Source organism: Dipodomys merriami, unplaced genomic scaffold (assembly GCF_024711535.1).
Source record: "Dipodomys merriami isolate MVZ:Mamm:240054 unplaced genomic scaffold, mDipMer1.0.p SCAF_4, whole genome shotgun sequence".
In the NCBI taxonomy this organism is placed as follows: domain Eukaryota; kingdom Metazoa; phylum Chordata; class Mammalia; order Rodentia; family Heteromyidae; genus Dipodomys; species Dipodomys merriami.
The window spans coordinates 64,597,205-64,617,206 of record NW_027205603.1 but is presented as its reverse complement, the minus strand read 5'-3'; the positions used below and the strand labels follow the sequence as shown (position 1 = coordinate 64,617,206).

Below are 20,002 nucleotides of genomic sequence, written 5' to 3'. Positions count from 1 at the left end.
CTGGCGGGCTTAGCTGCGGTCGCCAATCCCCTGCGGGCTCCGCCGTCTTGCCCCCCACCCACCCCCACCGGCCTCCAGGTGGGCAGGAGCTGGGCCCCAGGTGCGGCCCACTAGGCGGCCCGAGGCGCGTCTCCAGTCCCCACCACCCAGCCCTGCGTTTCCGGCTCCCGGAGCGTCGGCGACGCCGGCGGCGGCGGTCTGACCCCGGCTCAGGAGGTGCGGGAGGCCGCGCGGGCGGCGACGCACCAGAGAAACCGTTACTCGCCCGCCCACCTGGGGGGGGGGTGCGGCGCTCAGCTCCCACCGCGTCCTCACTCCCGGGTAGGGAAGGGCTCCCATTTCTAAGACTACCTGCGGAAAACCAGGATGAGAAGAGTCCTGCTGTCCGTAGAGCTGGAGGAAATGTAAAAAACGATTCAGGCCTTTGCCAAGTGTGGGGGTTAACCCAGCCTTAAAGTGACTTATGCTCAGTTTTAGCGCCCGCTGGGATCGTTCGAACGGTTTTCTCCAAGAGGTGTTTCTTTGGCATGGCTTTTAAAAAGCAAAGATGAGTTTCTTATTTGGAAGCCAACCTAACTTTGACAATTAAGAGCTCAAGATTTACTGGTGGTAAGATTTTTTTTTTCCGTTTTAGCAAAGAATATTTGATTTTTCACATAGTTGTAAAAAGTACTTCATACTCTTGAGTTTATTAAAGCCCTTGGAGATAGGCTGAGCCCTACATTCGGAGGCCTGGTTTTAAAAAAAATGATATCATAAAAGCTCGTTTGGTCCCGAAAATTAAGTTAATGGGCATTTTATGATTTTTCGTGAATACTTTTAAACCTAAGTCTTGAAGAATAAGTTTTCAGCCAGATGTCCTGAGGTAGTAGAAAGATGAAAAGGAGGCCGGCAGAGAAAACTTTTTCTTTTCTTTTTGGAGAAAGTAATGTTACAATGCCACTCCATTTTCCAAATCTTAGCATGGTGAGACACCTAGTGGTAAAAGTAGCAGAATAACATTTTAAGACGTCTAATTTTACTAAATGGAGTGAAAACTGTTACTTAACAAAAGAATCCTAAGGATTAAAGATTAATAGGCGAAGATGCCATTTAAAGACACATTAGGATGGGCTGGGATGTAGCTCAGTGGCAAAGCGCTTGCTTAGCAAGTGCAACGTCCTGGGTTCGATCCCCAGTACCAAAAAAGAAAAGACAAAAAAAAAAAAAAATAAAGACACATTAGGAAGTAGAGCTGTGGCAAAATGTGGTAGAGCACTAACCCTGGTCAAAAAAGCTTAGGAAAAGCGCCAAAGCCCTGAATTCAAGCCCAGCTATTGACAACTTTTTAAAAGACATTATATGATTAATGTTTGGAAGACAAAAATGTTTTCAAACATGAAATTTGTTGAAAGTTTGATAATCTTCACTCCTAAGCAGGTGCAGTGAACATATGTGACATATCAAAAGGGAGTACAGTGGGGCTGGGAATGTGGCTTAGTGGTAGAGTATTTGCTTAGGATGCATGAAGCCCTGGGTTCAGTTACTCAGTACCACATAAACAGATAAAGACAGAAGTGGTGCTGTGGCTCAAGAGGTAGAGTGCTAGCATTGAGCAAAAGAAGCTCAGGGACAGTGTCCAGACCTTAAGTTCAAGCCCCAGGACTGGCAAGCAAAAAAAAAAAAAAAAAGGAGTACAGGTTTGGTGCTAAACCAGAACAATGGTTCATACCTGTAATCCTAGCTACTCAGGAGGAACAGATCTAGATGACTGAAGTTCAGTTACTTTAGGCACAAAGTTAATGATATTCCTCTCTCAACCACCAGTAAGTTGGATGTAGTGATGTGTGTCTGACATCCTGACTACAAGGGAAGTGTGCATAATACTGAGTTCCAGAGAAGCCTGGGCAAAATCATGAGACCCTATCTGAAAATTAACTACAAGCAAAAGGAGCTGGGGGTGTGGCTCCAGTGGTAATGCAAGACCTTGAGTTCAAATCCTAATTCCACCAAAAATAATAAATGAATAAACAAGTGATTAGATCTTTTCTCAGTATGATGTTCTAGTAAGTAATCACTATATTTTACCATCTTTGTGTTTAGTATAGCAACTTGCTTTTGTACCATGCATATTCATTTAACTGATATAACATAGACATATGTAGATTATATTTCTATCCCATTAAAGTCATCTAAAATTTATCTTCCTAAGATCCTTTATTTTTAAGGGGGGAGAGGCTGAACTTAGGGCCTTGTACTTGCTAGGCAGACACTCTACTTCAGCTATGTCCCAGACCTTTTTGCTTTATTTTGTGAATAGCATGTTGTGATTTTGCTTAGATAGACCTAGGCCGAGATCCTCTTATTTATGCTTCCTACATAGCTGAGATGGCAGACACAAACCATTTCTCTAGAACTTTTTACTCTGGTTAGCCTGGAAGTGCAGTCCTAATGTCTGCCTTCCAGGTAGCCCCACCCATAGAATGTTTTTATACAGAAAAATTGTGTTTTTTGTCTGCAGAAAGTTTTGAAGGAAACATAATTCTCTTAGTATCCTTTGAGTAGTTGAGAGAATTATAAAGAAGAACATTAACTCTTTTTGTTTGGTTGGTTTTTTTTGGGTCCGGTCGTGGGGCCTGAACTCTGGGCCTGGGCACTGTCCCTCAACTCTTCAGCTCAAGGCGAGCGCTCTACCACTTGAGCCACAGCACCACTTCCGGCTTTTTTCTTTTTACTGATGTGGTGCTGAGGAATTGAACTCAGGGCCTCATGCATGCAAGGCAAGCGCTCTACCACTGAGCCATCTTCCCAGCCTCATTAACTCTTTTATATTAGCTTCTTTTGAGTTAAGATTCAACTCAAAAGCCAGACATGATAGTGCACAATGTAATCCCAGCAAAAAATGAAAACATTTAGGCATGATGTTTGGCTTGTGGTTACTTAGGTAATCTGAATATTTAGAATTGAAAATTTTGATTTTTGTATCAATAAATTATTTGAACTAGGATGCATATCAGTCTGTTGCTTTTTATATTTATATTTGCTTTTAAAGTAACTTTAAAATCATACAAGTTTCCATGAAATGATGTATTTTGGCATAAGGTACCTGATTATTCATTTCAAAGGAAGAACACATTTGTTTTCACATCCTAGAAACAGAGAGTTTGAAGATGTTACAGAGGCATTCAAGTCAAGATATCCCTGGATCAGGAGGTAAAGTAGACTCTCCTACTGTCAACATCAAGTGCTCCCGCCTTGAAGAACTTTCTACATCTTCCTTCCACGATAGTGGCCATCATGAGTTGTTAAAATCATACAGTTTTAATAATACATTATTTATTGAAAAGAAAGAAGAAGACCCAACCTTAATCCATGAGCAACTCAAAACTTCAATCCTAGACTTAACAAATCCCTTTGAATCTCCCACTCAAAGAAAGAAATTTGTCTTCCCTAAGAAGGAAAATAATACAACTCCAGAACTTTGTGAGACTCCTAAAGTCAGTGGGAAAAAATGTTTACTCCGGAGAAGATTGGATGTATCTTTCTCTCTTCTAAAGGGGAAATTTGGATCACAAAACAGTTCTGTAGAAAGTAGTGTAAGTCAAGGTCTCAACTTAGAAAGATATATTCCCAGCAGTGATTTTAGTTTTCCAAGGCAAAGTAATTTTAGCCCATTAGTCACTAGCACTATAAAGACAGAAGAAGTGACTTCCAGCAGTCAGAATTTAAGACTAAATTTTTCTCAGCATAAGACTTCTACAATTGATGGTTCCAAAGATGATTGTGGCCTATTTGAAGCTGAGTGTATATCCCCCATTCAGGGCAATGATTTTAAAGATTCTATCACACATGACTTTAGTGATAGCAGTCTAAGTGTTAATGATGAAAATGTGCATCCTGAACTTCTGAGCTCCTCTGGTGGTAGAACAACTTTTGAGACAGATGGGAACATATTTGTGACTCCGGTAAACCATCTTGCAAAAAACATTAACTTTAATGCAAGTCTGATTGAAGCAAGGAACAATATTTCAACACCTGAAGACAGTGGTTTTAACTCACTTAGTTTGGATAAGTCAGAAGATTCCCTGTCTGACCAGGAGGGCTCGTTTCAAGAACTACTTCAGAGGCATAAGGGAACTCTTAAATTAGGGGACACTATAAGAAAATCAAGATGTCTTGGGAGATCAAGAAGACTATCTACTCTCCGGGAGCAAGGATCCCAGTCAGAGACAGAAGAGGAAAAGCAGGTCATCCACTCCACATCTGAAGCAAGACCTGTGGCTGCTTCAAACACCTCAGAGCATCAGCTGAGCAATGACAATAAGAGTGGGGATTTGACTTTCACCTTTAAGAATCTGTCAAATACTCCAGCCTTGCAATTAGTGCAAGAGCTCTTTATGAAAAGCAAAAGGAAAAGATTTCAGCAAGTGGATGACTGTGGATTCTTAGAAGAAAGGAATGAGGGGAAGATAGCTGTATTGCAATGTGTTCTTGCAGGACTAATTGGCAAGAAGATGGGTATAGAACAATTGGATATCTTAACTGAATTGAAATATAGAAACCTAAAGCATGTTCTTTCTATGGTTTTAGATTCCTTGACTCCAGAGAGCTTATACAGGTAAGAAATAGATGTTTCTTGTGGAAAAAGTTTACTTAAAAAAATCATTTTCTAAGTTGAAAAGTTTTTCTATGACTTGAATGACTGCCTCTGCTTTTTGTTTGTTTTTATTATTTTAGTCTTTTGTTGTCTGACATTGTATATAAAAGAGTATTTAAATGATCTTCCTGATAAAGTTTGATAGTGTACTTGTTTAAAAACAAGTGTACTTCTTTAGAAACAACAGTATTGGTCTGGGAATGTGGCTTAGTGGTAGAGTGATTGCCTAGCATGAATGAAGCCCTGAGTTCGATTCCTTAGTACCACATAAACAGAAAAAGCCAGAAGTGGAGTGTGCTCAAATGGTAGAGTGCTAACCTTGAGCAAACGAAACTCAGGGACAGTGCCCAGGTCCTGAGTTCAAACCTAGGACTGGCAAAAAAAAGTAAAAAAAGAGAAAAAGAAACAACAATATTGTCTTTTTCTGGACAAAACTCTCATTATTCTCTTTTGGAAAGAGTTTCTAAGTGGTGCACTTTACATTTTCAAGAAGGTAAACTTTTTTTCCATAAGCTATGTAATGATTCATTTGAGTGCTCACATTCTGTTGTTGGGTACAAAGTGAATTAAAGTTAGCATACTTGGTCAGAAAAATAAGAAGCACAGTGGTTACTAAGAAGTGACTTCATATAATGAATACTATTAGTTAATACAAGTTCTAGAATCCAAGAAAAAAGGTTGGTTCTTGTTTTAGGGTTTGGTCTTTCCAGAGATGAAAGAAATAAATTGGTTTTATTGCTAACACAGCAGAAAAATGCAATTACTTTTGTGACTTAGAAACTGAAGAATTTGTGTTTACATATACTCCAGTAGATAAGTACTGCTGCATAAAAATAAACTAAGTCATTTATGAATATTGAAGATGGGAACTAGAATTACAAAGACCAAAACAAGAGTCTTCATGCTGGCAATACAGAGCTATTGCAGGAATATCAGAAGACAGGGCCTTCACATTGTCATGGCCAGGAAGAAGAAAAGTAATATTGGAATGAGGTTTCTGCAAATAGCTAGCTTGGTGAATATGCAGAGATTTATTAATTTCTTTTTTGATAGGAATAGAGTTTAGTTTATATAATCCTTGCTGTTTTTATGACTGCTACTTCTAAAGATCTTCACCTTTCCCCCATATATTAATGACAGACTTGTAACTTATTGCATTTGATACCTGAAAGTCCCCAGAGGTATCTAAGATAACAATATGCAGATTGGGAAATAGCCCCAGAGTTGAGTGATCTGGCAGCAAGTCATGCCAGGAGTGGGGAGTATTCTGATTTAAGGCATTTCAGAAAAGATTGGTAGATAATTCATTGGTATAATCCTAAGTGATAAACATGTTGGTGCACTTATATGTGTGTGGCTTTTTAAAAGCACTCAAATGAAAATAAGATAGCCAAGATACAGAATTTTTTTGTTGTTGTTGTTGTTGGTTGTGGGGCTTGAACTCTGGGCCTGGGTGCTGTCCCTCAGCTCTTCGGCTCAAGGCAAGCACTCTACCACTTGAGCTACAGCGCCACTTCCGGTTTTCTGGTGGTTTATTGGAGATAGGAGTCTCACAGTCTCTTCTGCCCGGGCTGGCTTTGAACCACGATCCTCAGATCTCAGCCTCCTGAGTAGCTAGGATTACAGGCGTGAGCCACCAGTGCCCGGCTTACAGAAATGTTTTTTATATATGCTGAAATACTTGAATATGGGCCAATTAAAAATTGGATTACAGTACACTGTAGAATGCTTACTTGGTATTCAGTCGTATTGCAACAATGACTTCTGCCTACTCTCCAGACTGCAGAATGTGTATTTGTGACCTTAGCAGTGCTATTCTGGTGATATGAGGGATGATGGTCAGTTAAGGTAGCTGTAGAGAATATTCAGTTGTATCATTTGTTTCTCTATAAATGAGTGATTTCTTCCCTTCTCTCTTATGACTGATATAAGGTACATGTATTGGATTAGAAAGAGGCAGTGGCAACTGAATGGCCATGGTAATATAAAAATAGTAATGTTAACAAGTGGGCCCTCCAAATGGAGTGACTTCTTCAGTCTTCTCACATTGTTCTCATTAAGTGATTTGTAAATTACAACAATTTAAAAGATCAGATTAACAGTTGAAGGATTTCTTTTTATTTAATAATATAATTGAAATTATTAATGAATAATCACTGTATGAAGATTGTTCCTTAGTCGCTTCACTGTCATAAACTTTGATGGATAAAATAGTATCTGTTATGAGCATTATTAGTTCCAATGAAGGGTACTTATTCCTATGATTTAGCAAAATAAAAATAAAAAATATGTATATATATAAACTTCAAAACCAGACTTTAAGGGGCTGGGAAGGTGGCTCAGTGGTAGAGTGCTTGCCTTGCATGCATGAGGTCATGGGTTTGATTCCTCAGTACCACATAAGCGAAAAAGAAAAGCTGGAAGTGGCTCTGTGGCTCAAGTGGTAGAGCACTAGCCTTGAGCTGAAGAGCTGAGGAAAGTGCCCAGGCCCAGAGTTCAGGGCCCATGACTGGCAAAAAAAAAAAAAAAAAAAAAAAAGACCTCAAGTCCTCAAAGGATACAGATTTATGATGCTTCACAGGTACAACTCTGCCTCCACTTCAGCATTTTGCTAGTTAACTGAAGATAACATTTTGAAAACTTTTCTGGCCAGGCTAGCTGCCTCTTGAATAGCTGGAAATATAGATGTGAGATAGTAGAGACAGGCTCAAAATTTTTAATCTTATATCTTAATAATCCAGTGGGACTCCTGTTGGTTTATATGGCTGTTTATGAAATAATTATCAAAATAATGCCAACATATATTTAATATTTTAATAGTAATAATTTTGTGCTCCTTCATTATTAATCTCTTTCATATGGTAAATAATCTAGATCAATGATATTGATCAAGTCATATTCTTAATGTAAATCTTTAGCTTAAATTTATTATCTAAAATCTTTATTATTTTTTTTGGGGGGGGAGTCCGTTCGTGGGGCCTGAACTCTGGCCTGGGCCCTGTCCCTCAGCTCTTCAGCTCAAGGCTAGCACTCTACCATTTATGCCTCAGCATCACTTCCGGCTTTTTTCTTTTTACTTATGTGGTGCTGAGGAATCAAACCCAGGGCCTCATGCATGCAAGGCAAGCACTCTACCACTGAGCCACCTTCCCAGCCCCTAAAAACAATTTTTTCTTATGAATTGTCTTACCAAAAATGACAATCTTCTTGAAATACAAACAATAAAAAGACTTATCTTTCTGTTTTAGTGTTTGGAGAGTCAGCAGAAATTGGCGTGAAATTGTTGCTCAAGATAAAAAAGCAAATCGAAGGAGGAAAATTTATATCACACAACTGAAAGCAAATTCGGAGGTAATACTTTTCTGAAATAGATTTATGTAAATATCTATTTCTATACTCCTGGCTGAGCTAATTTAGTTTTTTCACTATCATTTAGCTTTTTCCGTTTAGCAATCATTTGTTAATAATTTCTTCACTTTTTCCAAGTGCTGTTTCCACCTAGTCTTTAAAAGTGGAGTAGACTATTCTGCACCAAGGACATCTTGTTGTGTTTTTGTTGCTATAATTATGCAAAGTTGGGGCTGGAACTGTGGCTTTGTGGGAGAGTGCTTGCCTAGCATGCAAGAAACTATGGGCTCAATTCCTCAATACCATATAAACAGAAAAAGCCAGAAGTGGTGCTGTGGCTCAAGTGGTAGAATGCTCGCCTTGAGCAAAAGGAGCTCAAGGATAGTGCCCAGGCCCTCAGTTCAAGCCCCAAGCCTGGCCAAATAAAAAAAAGAAAGAAAAAAAGGAAGTAAATTATGCAAAGTTGCTGTTGATAGCATTGAATACTAATAATCTATTGATTTTCATTCATTACTAGCTAGTTTCTTAACATTTATAAAGTCCAGATTTTTTTCTTCTGCTTCTTTTTGATACTTTTTTTAGCCCCGCCCCTCTTTTTGATACTTTTTGAACTCAGGGTCTTGTCTTGATCAGCTGATGCTTTACTACTTGAGCCATATCTCCTGCCCTGTTTTTTGCTATTTTAAAGATGGAGTATAGGGAATTTTTCTGCCTGGGTATGCCTTCAAATTGCAATTCTTCGGATCCCAGTCTTCTGAATAGCTAGGATTACAGGAATGAGCCACTACTACTTGGCTGCCAGCTCAGGCTTTTGAGTGCCAATCCCATGCCAGTAACTATGCCAGTTGCTCAGATTACAATGATGGCTGTTTCTGACATGGATTTAGAGCTCATGTCATGGAGTGACACAAGTAAACAGGTAACTACAATGCAGGTGTGTTAGAGAAAGCCAATAATTTTATTGGACATTTAAAAATAATTTTTTTAAAAAAATAAACATTTTATTGGACTAATACTTGGGAATCAAAAAGAAGAGCATCTCAGCTTAGACTCAATGAAGATAGGGTAAAGTCAGCAGAGGGAACAGCATATGTAGAGCTTGGAGGTGAAGTGAATGAGCTAGGTAGAGTTGTACCTGTGAAGCATCATAAATCTGTATCCTTTGAGGACTTGAGGTCTTTTTTTTTTTTGCCAGTCATGGGCCCTGAACTCTGGGCCTGGGCACTTTCCTCAGCTCTTCAGCTCAAGGCTAGTGCTCTACCACTTGAGCCACAGCGCCACTTCTAGCTTTTCTTTTCTGCTTATGTGGTACTGAGGAATCAAACCCATGACCTCATGCATGCGAGGCAAGCACTCTACCACTGAGCCAACTTCCCAGTCCCTTAAGGTCTGGTTTTGAAGTTACAAGAAAAGTTGATGAGTTCTTCCCAGGGACACTACTTTGTGTAACGGGCATCTGATGACTAACACCCATGTTTGATTGTAGATTCACTTTTTTTCCTAAGGCATCAATAAAAGAAAATTAAAGTTTGATATCTTATTCTTGTCCTAATAAAATATTTTTAAAATATAAGTACATTTCTAATTAAATAGAAAAATTGAAATGAAGCATGACACAAACAAATGTGAACAATGAAATATAAATTGGTGGGTTTCCCATTTCAGTAATAAAAGAAATCCTGCTAACTAAAAGCTTGACTTTGAAGAAAAATTTCACTTTCTCACCTGTGATATTGCCATGACTTACTGAGTTTTTTGCTACTGCTACAGCTGCCAGCTCTAGGAACCTCTGTGAAAAAAACTGCCTTCTTAACATATCTTTTTAGAGTATTGCCCTACATTGTAGAGATAGACTTAATTTAAAAAGCCATTATTGTTAAGCAAGTGCCTTTTAATATTTAAAATTTTGGTGCCACATAATACTTAACCTCTCTAGTAAGAAATCTTGCATATTATCAACCTCTCAGCTAATTTTGGATAGAATTCCTCATGCACTAACAATCACTTTTTGGTTTCTTTTTTTTTTGGGTCCAGTCGTGGGGCCTGAACTCTGGGCCTGGGCGCTGTCCCTCAGCTCTTCAGCTCAAGGCTAGCGCTCTACCACTTGAGCCACAGTGCTACTTCTGGCTTTTTTCTTTTTGCTTATGTGGTGCTGAGGAATCGAACCCAGGGCCTCATGCATGTAAGGCAAGCGCTCTACCACTGAGCCACCTTCCCAGCCCCCACTTTTTGGTTTCTTAAAGGAGTATATTTTTTCCTTGAATTTTTTGTTTTGCTTTCTCTCGCAAACCCTTTAAAAAATAACAGGTCTATGTTTTTTAAAGTGAAATTGGACCACGAAGGTTATAACACACTCATCCATCTGTCTATTCTTGTCCCATCAAGGCAGTTCCTTTGAATTCTTTAGTTGTTTCTTGTAGCCTATACCCCCATATTTCTTTTTTATATATTTTATTGTGAAAATACTGTACAGAGGAGTTACAATTACATGGGCAAGATGAGTACATTTCTTTTTTTTTTTTTTTGGGTCCGGTTGTGGGGCCTGAACTCTGGGCCTGGGCGCTGTCCCTCAGCTCTTCAGCTCAAGGCTAGCGCTCTACCACTTGAGCCACAGCGCCACTTCCAGTTTTTCTTTTTGCTTATGTGGTGCTGAGGAATCGAACCCAGGGCCTCGAGCATGCAAGGCAAGTGCTCTACCACTGAGCCACCTTCCCAGCCCCAAGATGAGTACATTTCTTTTCAAGCATTGTAGCCTCCTCCTTTGTTTCCCCTTCCCATCCTTTCCCAGCCTCCTCCCACCTCCCCCCAATCCTCCCCCCCATATACCCCCATATTTCTAAGTAATATGCTTTGAGCACTTTTTAAAAAATCATTTTTATCTGTAAAAGGATTAGGTTTTTAGCCTTTCATCAATACTACCATCTAACTTTTTCTGTCTGAATTCCGTTCTCCCTTACTCCTCTTTTTCTGACTATATTTATACCATCAGACTTAGGAGGTGCTGACATCATTGAGACTGTATTGAGAATATTTATGACTTATATACTAACAGAATATTTTTTCCTGTGTAACTATTTTTCTGAAGTTAATAACTGTATAGTTTCTCTTTCTTTTTTCTTAGTGTTTCTCTGTAGACAGCCTGCCTGTAGCCCTTTGGCTTCTTATTCCAATATGGACAGGTTGTTTTGTGCCTAAACGATCCTAATGCATCACTATCTTAAAGTTCCTGTAAACAGAAACATTATAAAACAGAGTTGTTTGATGATTTCTCTCATCCTTGTAATAATGCCACTGAAAGTGCTAGTGAATGAAAATTAGAAAGCATAGATCAGGCACATGTAAGAGGAGCTCAGTTTTATCCCTTTGCTTTTTAAATAGAATGAGCTTTGAAATTAGAATACCACTCTTTTCCATTGGATTTCTTAATTTATGCTTCACTGTTTTTCTCATATTTTTAAAAGTAAATACCACTAAATGACTCCACTCTCACATATTTAAATCTTTTCTGGTTATATAATGACAACTGTGTTTTGAAAAATAATAGTACTTAATGAATGTGTGCCCCTTGTTATTCAATAATAGGCTTCATTGTAAGCTCCAGGAGGATTAGCCTGTTTTCCTCACTTGCCACCTATTAGGTATCCTAGAAATATTTATTAAATGAACATTTTTTCCCCTGTGGCTGAAATTGCTTCAACAACATGTCTGTTCATTTTTGGGGATGCAGACACACTACATTGAAATCCAGTGGTGTTTTCATTGGTGTTCTGTTTGTGTGCTCTTGGGTCATACGCTGTAGCCTAGGCTGCAAATCATTTACGCAAATGTAATATGAAACTGAGCGCTGGTGGCTCACACCTGTAATCCTTGTAATCCTAGCTACTCCAGAAGATCACAGTTTTGGGGGAGGGGAGTTGCAGGAAACTGTCAGACTCTTATCTCCAACAAACTACTCAGAAAAAGTCAGAAGTGACACTGTAGCTCAAGTGGTAGAGAACTAGTCTTGAGCAAAAGAAGTTCAAGAATAGCATGTAGGGGGCTGGGAAGGTGGCTCAGTGGTAGAACGCTTGCCTTGCATGCCTGAGGCCCTTGGTTCGATTCCTCAGCACCACATAAGCAAAAAGAAAAAAAGCTGGAAGTGGCGCTGTGGCTCAAGTGGTAGAGCGCTAGCCTTGAGCTGAAGAGCTGAGGGACAGCGCCCAGGCCCAGAATTCAGGCCCCACGACTGGACCGCCCCCCCCCCAAAAAAAAAGAACAGCATATAGGCCTGAGTTCAAACCCCACTGGCACAAAAAAATATAATATGAAAGATGTGTTGAATCCTTGCATTAATTTTATGAAGGCTAACATTTGTTTATTATTTTTAGGAACATATCTTTAAGCTGTTAAATAATTTTTCATGCCCAGTAACTTAATTTGCTGTACTTATCCCACTGTAACTTCCCATATTTTAGCTTTCCTTACAGTTAGAAACCAGTTTTGGAAGTTATACTATCAAGGAAGAGAAAGCACAATTACAGTTTTGGCATAAGGAAATCCATCTATTGGTTAAAAATGTAAACTTCTTTAAAAAAACTTATTTTTTCCATTATCAATCTGAACAGAATAGAAGGCTGTAAAATTACTTGTTTAAGATGTGTTTGTTTTTAATATTTTTCCAGCCTTATAAAGGTATTATTGACAAATCAAATTGCATATTTTAAAGGTATGAAAACTGATTAACATATTTCTTCACTGAGTATGTAGGAACCTAGTTCAAATGAAGGATTATTTTTGTTCCTTTTAAAATGTCATAGCTGGGGCTGGGAAGGTGGCTCTCTATCAAGTGCTTCCTTCACATGCCTGAGGCCCTGGGTTCAATTCCTCAGCACCACATAAGCAGAAAAAGCCAGAAGTGGCGCTGTGGCCCAAGTGGTAGAGCGCTAGACTACAGCTGAAGAGCTGAGGGACAGTGCTGAGGCCCAGAGTCGAAGCCCCCTGACCAACAAAAATAAATGAATAAAAATAACTAAATGAATAAAGTAAAAAAAAAATAAAACGTCAGAGCTGCCAGGTACCAGTAACTCATTTCCTGTAATCCTAGCTTCTCAGGAAGATTATAGTCTAAAGCTAGCCTGGGCAGGAAAGTCTATGAGACTCTTATCTCCAATAAACCACCAAAAAGTCGGGGCTGGGGGTTTAGCCCAGTGGAAGGGTGCCTGCCTGGCGTGCGCAAGGCCCTGGGTTCGATTCTCAGCCCTGGAAAAAAAACAACACCAAAAAGTCAAAAGTGGAGCTGTGGCTCAAGCTGTTAAAAGGTCAAGGTTGTTTAAGATTTATGTGTAAAAATGAATTAGTTCCAGCTATTTGCACAAATCAGCCAAAGACATGAGTTCTGTGGCCAACCAGTCCCATTGTTGTTCAACATATGACTAAGGTAAGAAATCTTCAAGGAATTCCATAGCAAACTTTCAAAAAATTTACCTCTTCTTAGACTTCTTTGGTGTAAAATGAATTATAAACTACAGTCTGAGCTAAATCCTGTTCATCATCTATTTTTTTTGGGGGGGGGAGGTCCGGTCATGAGGCCTGAAATCTGGGCCTGGGCACTGTCCCTCAGCTCTTCAGCTCAAGGCTAGCGCTCTACCACTTGAGCCACAGCGCCACTTCTGGCTTTTTTCTTTTTTGCTTATGTGGTGCTGAGGAATCGAACCCAGGGCCTCATGCATGCCAGGCAAGCGCGCTCTACCACTGAGCCACCTTCCCAGCCCTCATCATCTATTTCTTAAAGAAAGTTTTTCTAGGACATAGCCGCGCTCTTGAAATTACTATTTGTCCATAGCTGCTTTCTCTATAAGCCACAGATGAATAACTGCAAGTATATGGTCTGCCAAGATGAAAATATAAACTACTTGGACCTTCACAGGAAAAGCTTGCTAAACAAGGGTTATTACAATAAAAGAAGAAATAACTGAACATGCAAACTGAAAGTATAGTTATTATTGTCTTTTTATATTTCATTGACTTTTAGGTGTGAAGTAAGAAAATATTTTTCCTATAAAGAAAGAGTCCAGGAAGAATATTCTGATGGTATGAGCTTCTTGTACATCAGGAAGGTGTCCTGGAACTGTCTTCATAGTTCAGTGTTGATTTCTCTTGCCTTTTACTATAGGAGGCTGTGTTAAGTGTTGAGGATGCTGCCACTCGACTCCATCTTCTAAATCGCTCAGCTTTAAGATCAGTGCAGGCACAGGCTCAGACACCCAGTACTCAGAAAGAGCAAGTTCCAACTCTGTCTCCTTGGGGAGAAATTTTGACGCCTATAGCAAGCTCTTCAGTTACTCCCTTAAATAGTAAACAGGAAGAGTATTTTAAGGTAAGTGTTATAAGTTATTAGAAATAAAGAGTTACAGAATTTGGAATAAAGTGATTGGCTGGATGATACGGGAAGATTTAATATGTGTGCTATCACTGCAGGTTGCCAAAACACTTTTTACTGATGAAGCATTAAAGCCTTGCCCAAGGTGCCAATCCCCTGCTAAGTACCAGCCATATAAGAAAAGGGGACTGTGTAGCCGCACAGCCTGTGGTTTTGACTTTTGCGTGTTGTGTCTATGTGCTTATCATGGGTCTGAAGAATGTAGTAGAGGAACAGCAAAGCCAAGAAATAGAAAAGATGCTCTTCCAGGAAGTGCCCAGAGTAAACGGAACTTAAAACGCCTCTAAAGAGACTACCTATAAAACAAGCACACGCCCATGCAGTTTTGACTTGAAATTATGACTATTTTGAGTGCATGAAAATCTTCCCATTAATGACAGATGATGATTTTTGTTCCTATTTTATATATAATACTCTTATGTCATTATATGTTATCTTTAATGTGTTTTGAAAATTTTTGCTGTTATTTTTACCCATTTTATTAACTTGGTGTTTTAAATAAAGAATTTTCAGTGTTATCATATATATATATATGTATTTTACTGTTTTATGTAACATGCTAAATTTGTGCATTTTGTCACTCTGTGATGAAATGTTCACCAGTCATTTTCATAAAATATTTTTCTAAATAATAGTAAACAATTTGACCTTGAGAACAATTGCCTCATAGATTTAGAAAGCAAATGTTTGACTTAAATGAAATATAAATAAAATGTTTATAGTCCTGTTGATTTTACTCCATAATTTAAATCTTTCTCTTATTTAGCTTATTTTATTAAATTTTTTTGCAAATTCTTTATTGTGATTAAGTGATTACATAATTTCCAAAATTTCATAGTATTGTGGGATAGTGATGCTTAGTTAAAGTCACAAACACATTCTAACTTTCATGGGGCAAATTGTCTATTGTGGTCTATAAAATTTATGATTTCTATGAGCTTTGACTATACAGTTATTTCTTCCACATTGGGTGGTATGTACATTTCTTTCCTTTTGCATAGCATCAGCTGTTCCCTCTTTCTCGCTCATTCCCTCCCTCCCATCGCTGCCATTGAGTTGCTTAGTTCGTTTTGATCAGTGTCCAGTGCAGCTGATGGGTCCCACTGTTGTATGTTTTTCCCTGGATCCCTCTAGTTCTGTGTCCTCCTCCTAGTTTCCCTCCGGTGTGCACATATGTACCATATATGTGATCAGCAGCATGGGGTTATTTAGTAGTGATTCGACCAGATGAGTGGAGGTCCTTTGTTTCTCAAGTCTTGTTAACTTTGTTGTATCACCTTATGTTTTGGATTTAACATCCACTTATCAGGGAGACCATGTGCAATTTGTCTCTTTGCTCTTGGCTTACCTCACTCAACATGATTTCTTCTAGTTCCATCCATTTCCCTGCAAATTCCATTATTTTGTCCTTTCTAATGGCTGCATAATATTCCATTGTGTATAGATACCACAATTTTTGGATCCATTCATCTGTGGTGGGGCATCTGGGTTGTTTCCATATCCTGGCTATTGTGAACAGTGCTAGCATAATTTCTTTTAATTAATTTTTTTTTGCTTCTAGTCCTGGAGCTTGAATTTAGGGGTTGGGTACTGTCCTTGAGCTTTCGTACTCAAGGGTCATGCTCTACCACTTGAGCCACAGCTCAGTTCCAGGTTTTTTGGTCCATAACTGGAGATAAAAGTCTCACAGACTTTCCTACTCAGGCTGGCTTCAAACTGTGGTCCTTAGATTGGAACCTCATGAGTAGCTAGAATTTCAGGCATGAGCCACTGGTGCCTGGCAGAAAAACAGTTTTTTAATAAGAAATTACCAAGATAATCTATGTTATACTTGGCATAAATTTATAATGATATACCTATTTTCAAAAAATATTTGAGCTTGATGCATGTTTCATGTATGTAGATCAGCAAAAAAAGAGGTGAGTTTTATTGTTAAATGATTAAAATTGAGGAAATTTAATAGTAGTTTTCATAATTTTTGTGTTTAGGTATTGCTGTATCTGTGTTCACACTCTACAAATATTTACATATAACTCTTAATCATTTGTATTTTTTGGCAATACTGAGGCTTGAACTCATAGCTTTACCCTTGCTGGAGAAACACTTCAGACTTGGGCCACACCTCTATCCCTTTTTCCTCTAGGATCATAAACTTACCTGTTCTTTCTCTCTCTCTCTCTCTCTCTCTCTCTCTCTCTCTCTCTCTCTCTCTCTCTCTTTCCTTTCTTTCTTTCTTTCTCTCTCTCTCTTTCCTTCCTTTCTTCCTTCCTTCCTTTCTTCCTTCCTTCCTTCCTTCCTTCCTTCCTTCCTTTCCTTCCTTCCTTCCTTCCTTTCCTTCCTTCCTTCTTTCTTTCCCTTTCTTTCTTTCTTTCTTTCTTTCTTTCTTTCTTTCTTTCTTTCTTTCTTTCTTTCTTTCTTTCTTTCTTTCTTTCTTTCTTTCTTTCTCTCTTTCTTTCTTTCTTTCTTTCTTTTTCTTTCTTTCTTTCTTTCTACAGTTTTTTGTAATTAATTGAAGAGTCTTCTCACAGGCTTTCCTGCCTGGGCTGGCTTCGAACCATGACCTCCTGTTCTGAGACATCCTGAGTAATTAGGATTACAGGTGTGAACTACCTATGCCAGGCAGGATTGCCTTTTTTGTTTTTAAATTGTATCTTGAAATTTTACTCTGATCAGCCTATACTTTAATCATTCTATTTATGCCTTCTATAATGCCCACTACATGATTTTAATAAAATTATTTAACATGTTAATTAGATTCAATAGATTTGGAAAATATGTCAAATATGTTTTACTGTATGTTTAACTTTGTATACGTATATATTTGTCAGTCATGGGGCTTGAACTCTGGGCCTAGGCACTGTCCCTCAGCTCTTCAGCTCAAGGCTAGTGCTCTACCACTTGAGCTACAGCGACACTTCTGGTTTTCTGGTGGTTCATTGGAGATGAATCAGAGTCTCATGGACTTTCCTGCCTGGTCTGGCTTTGAACTGCGATCCTCAGATCTCAGCCTCCTGAGTGGCTAGGAGTATAGGCGTGAGCCACCAGCACCTGGCTGCTATAAAATTTTTATTAGTTGCTAATAGTAAATTTTAACAATTTCCTTTCTAATTTAAGAGACAAAACATGAGTATGAGCAATACATTAGTTGTATTTAATGAATTTAAATTTTGTATACTTTATGACTTACTTGAATGTTTCTAAATTTAATTTCCTGAGACATTTTCCACATCAGGATCAGTTTGGTTAATTTTTCTCACTTCAAGCTTATCATTTATTGTTCATCAGAAAAATTTGTTTTTAAGAAAATTTCAGTCCTTTGTTAAGATATAAGGTCACTTCTTTGATTTATTTAGTCCATTTACTTATGTTTGACTTTTCTGTGGCTTAATTCAAGTCAAAGTCATATCTTCATTTGATATGTGAATATTTTTTTGCAATATATGCTCTTGATTTTTTTCCTGATATAAATGCCATTGCCAAACTGACTCTTTAGATCTTCAAATTATAGGCTGGAAATGTGGCTTAGTGGTAGAGTGCTTGTCTAGCACTCATGAAACCCTGGGTTTGATTCCTCAGTACCACATACACAGAAAAAAGCTGGAAGTGGCTCTGTGGCCTTGAGCACAGAGAGGCTCAGGGATAGTGTCCAGGTTCTGAGTTCAAGCCCAGGACTGGCAGAAAAGAAAAAGAAAAAAGAAATCTTTAAAACATAGATCCTATTCTTTGATGTGGTGTGAGTTTTTAAATTTTTATTTTATTTTTTATTTTTTTATTTTATTTTTTGTCGGTCGTGGGGCTTGAACTCTGGGCCTGGGAGCTGTCCCTCAGCTCTTCAGCTCAAGGTGAGCGCTCTACCACTTGAGCTACAGCGCCACTTCCAGTTTTCTGGTGGTTTATTGGAGATAGGAGTCTCACGGTCTCTCCTGCCCGGGCTGGCTTTGAACCGCGATCCTCAGATCTCAGCCTCCTGAGTAGCTAGGATTACAGGCGTGAGCCACCAGCGCCCGGCTTTTATTTTATTTTTTTTTTATGCTAGTGCTCGAACTCAGAATCTGGACTCTGTGCTGGTCCTGGGGTTTAAACTCAGAACCTGGGCACTGTTCTTGAGCTCTTTTTGCTCAAGGTTTGTACTATACCATTTGAACTACAGCTCCACTTCAAGCTTTTTTTTTTTTTCCTTTTGGTAGTTAATTGGAGATGAGAGTCTCCCTTGGTTGGCTTCAAATCTTGATCCCCACATCTCAGCCTTCTGAGTAGCAAGGATTATAGGCGTGAGCCACCAGCACCTAGCTCTTTGATATGTTTTTAAAAATTAAATACAATATCATCTAATGTATCCCACTTAAATTTCTTAGTATCTAATGAATTTTATTGTTTTAGTATAAAATAATGTGAAAGGAAAATAAATGTTCACCTGTGAACACCATGCAACTTAACCATTGTGAGGCTTTTGGTGTTGTCTTGTGTATCCTATGCAGCCAGTGTCTTCACAGTGTGAGCACATCTATCTCTGTTGTTATCCAATGTTTTCTCTCTTGATTGAGAAAAAGTAGATTTTACCATATTTTATTTAAGAAAGAAACTATAATATGTTATTCTCTTAAAATTTTTTTACTGTAAAGGTGATGTATAGGGGAGTTACAGTTACATGTCAGATAATAAATACATTTCTTTTTGAACAGTGTCAACTTCTACCTTGTTTTCTCCCAGTTTTCCCCCTGCTGACCCCCCTCTCTCCCTCCAAAGTTCATTTGGAGTTCATTTCCAACATAATGTCTAGTGAGTATCACTGCTGAATTGGTTCACCCTTTGTCCCACTATTTCTGTGCTTCCCTTCCCCTCCCCAAATCAGATAAACTTATATACAAGACAAAGGATACAGAAATAAAAAACAGCAACAAAAGGGAATAAAACAAAGAAAAAAGAAAAAAAGAACCGCAAACATTACAATAAAAAACCTCTTGTTTCCATTTCTTGGAGTTCATTTTGATAAAAGCACCATTTTATATGATCATATACACATAGCCATTGAGCCCTTTTGATACCTTCCTAAGAATATCTTCCCTTGTTCTCATTGTGTTAATGTTTAGGGTGCTGTTTAATTATGTTCAAGTGTAATTATTTGTCTCTTACTATCCATTGACTTTACTAGTAGATTTATAGGCACATTCTAATTATTACAAATAATTTTTTTGGATATGGCTCACTTTTCTCAATATAATTTTTCCATGTCTTTCTGTTTCCTTACAAATGGGGCCAATGCTATTCTTTCTGTTGGAAGCATAGAATTCCATTGTGTATCTATACCACATTTTCTTGGTCCATTTGCCCTCTGAGGGGCATCTGAGTCGCTCCAAATCTTAGCTATGGTAAACAATACTTCAATGGACATGGTTGTGCTGGTGGCTTTAGTGTGGCCTTGTTTGTGGTCAATTAGATAAATGACCAGGAGTGGGATTGCTGAGTCATACAGAAGGTCTAAGTCATGTTTTTCTCTACTGCAGATACTCTTAACATTAGAAGCTGAAGAGTTTTATTTGTTGTTTTAAATATTTTTGGTTTTACTTGAGTTTAAGTAATTTGACCAACAAGGAATGAAG

The 20,002-nt window shown here is 38.4% G+C and overlaps 1 protein-coding gene across 5 annotated transcripts in view; it reads left to right on the top strand.

The window, feature by feature from the left end:
• The first annotated feature begins 210 nt into the window (after positions 1 to 210).
• LOC138805896 (regulator of G-protein signaling 22-like) overlaps positions 211 to 20,002 on the top strand; it is a 123,270-nt gene continuing 103,478 nt past the window's right edge. The window contains exons 1-5 of one of the 5 annotated variants that reach the window (XM_069991139.1): positions 247 to 609; positions 3,133 to 3,192; positions 4,570 to 4,597; positions 7,885 to 7,987; positions 14,136 to 14,339. In XM_069991139.1, the coding sequence (XP_069847240.1) occupies positions 3,150 to 3,192; positions 4,570 to 4,597; positions 7,885 to 7,987; positions 14,136 to 14,339 (378 nt within the window). In that variant the 5' untranslated portion in view covers positions 247 to 609; positions 3,133 to 3,149. Of the gene's footprint in view, positions 610 to 3,132; positions 4,598 to 7,884; positions 7,988 to 14,135; positions 14,340 to 20,002 lie in introns of all 5 variants that reach the window. The other 4 variants (XM_069991138.1, XM_069991135.1, XM_069991137.1 and 1 more) reach the window with 4 other exon arrangements.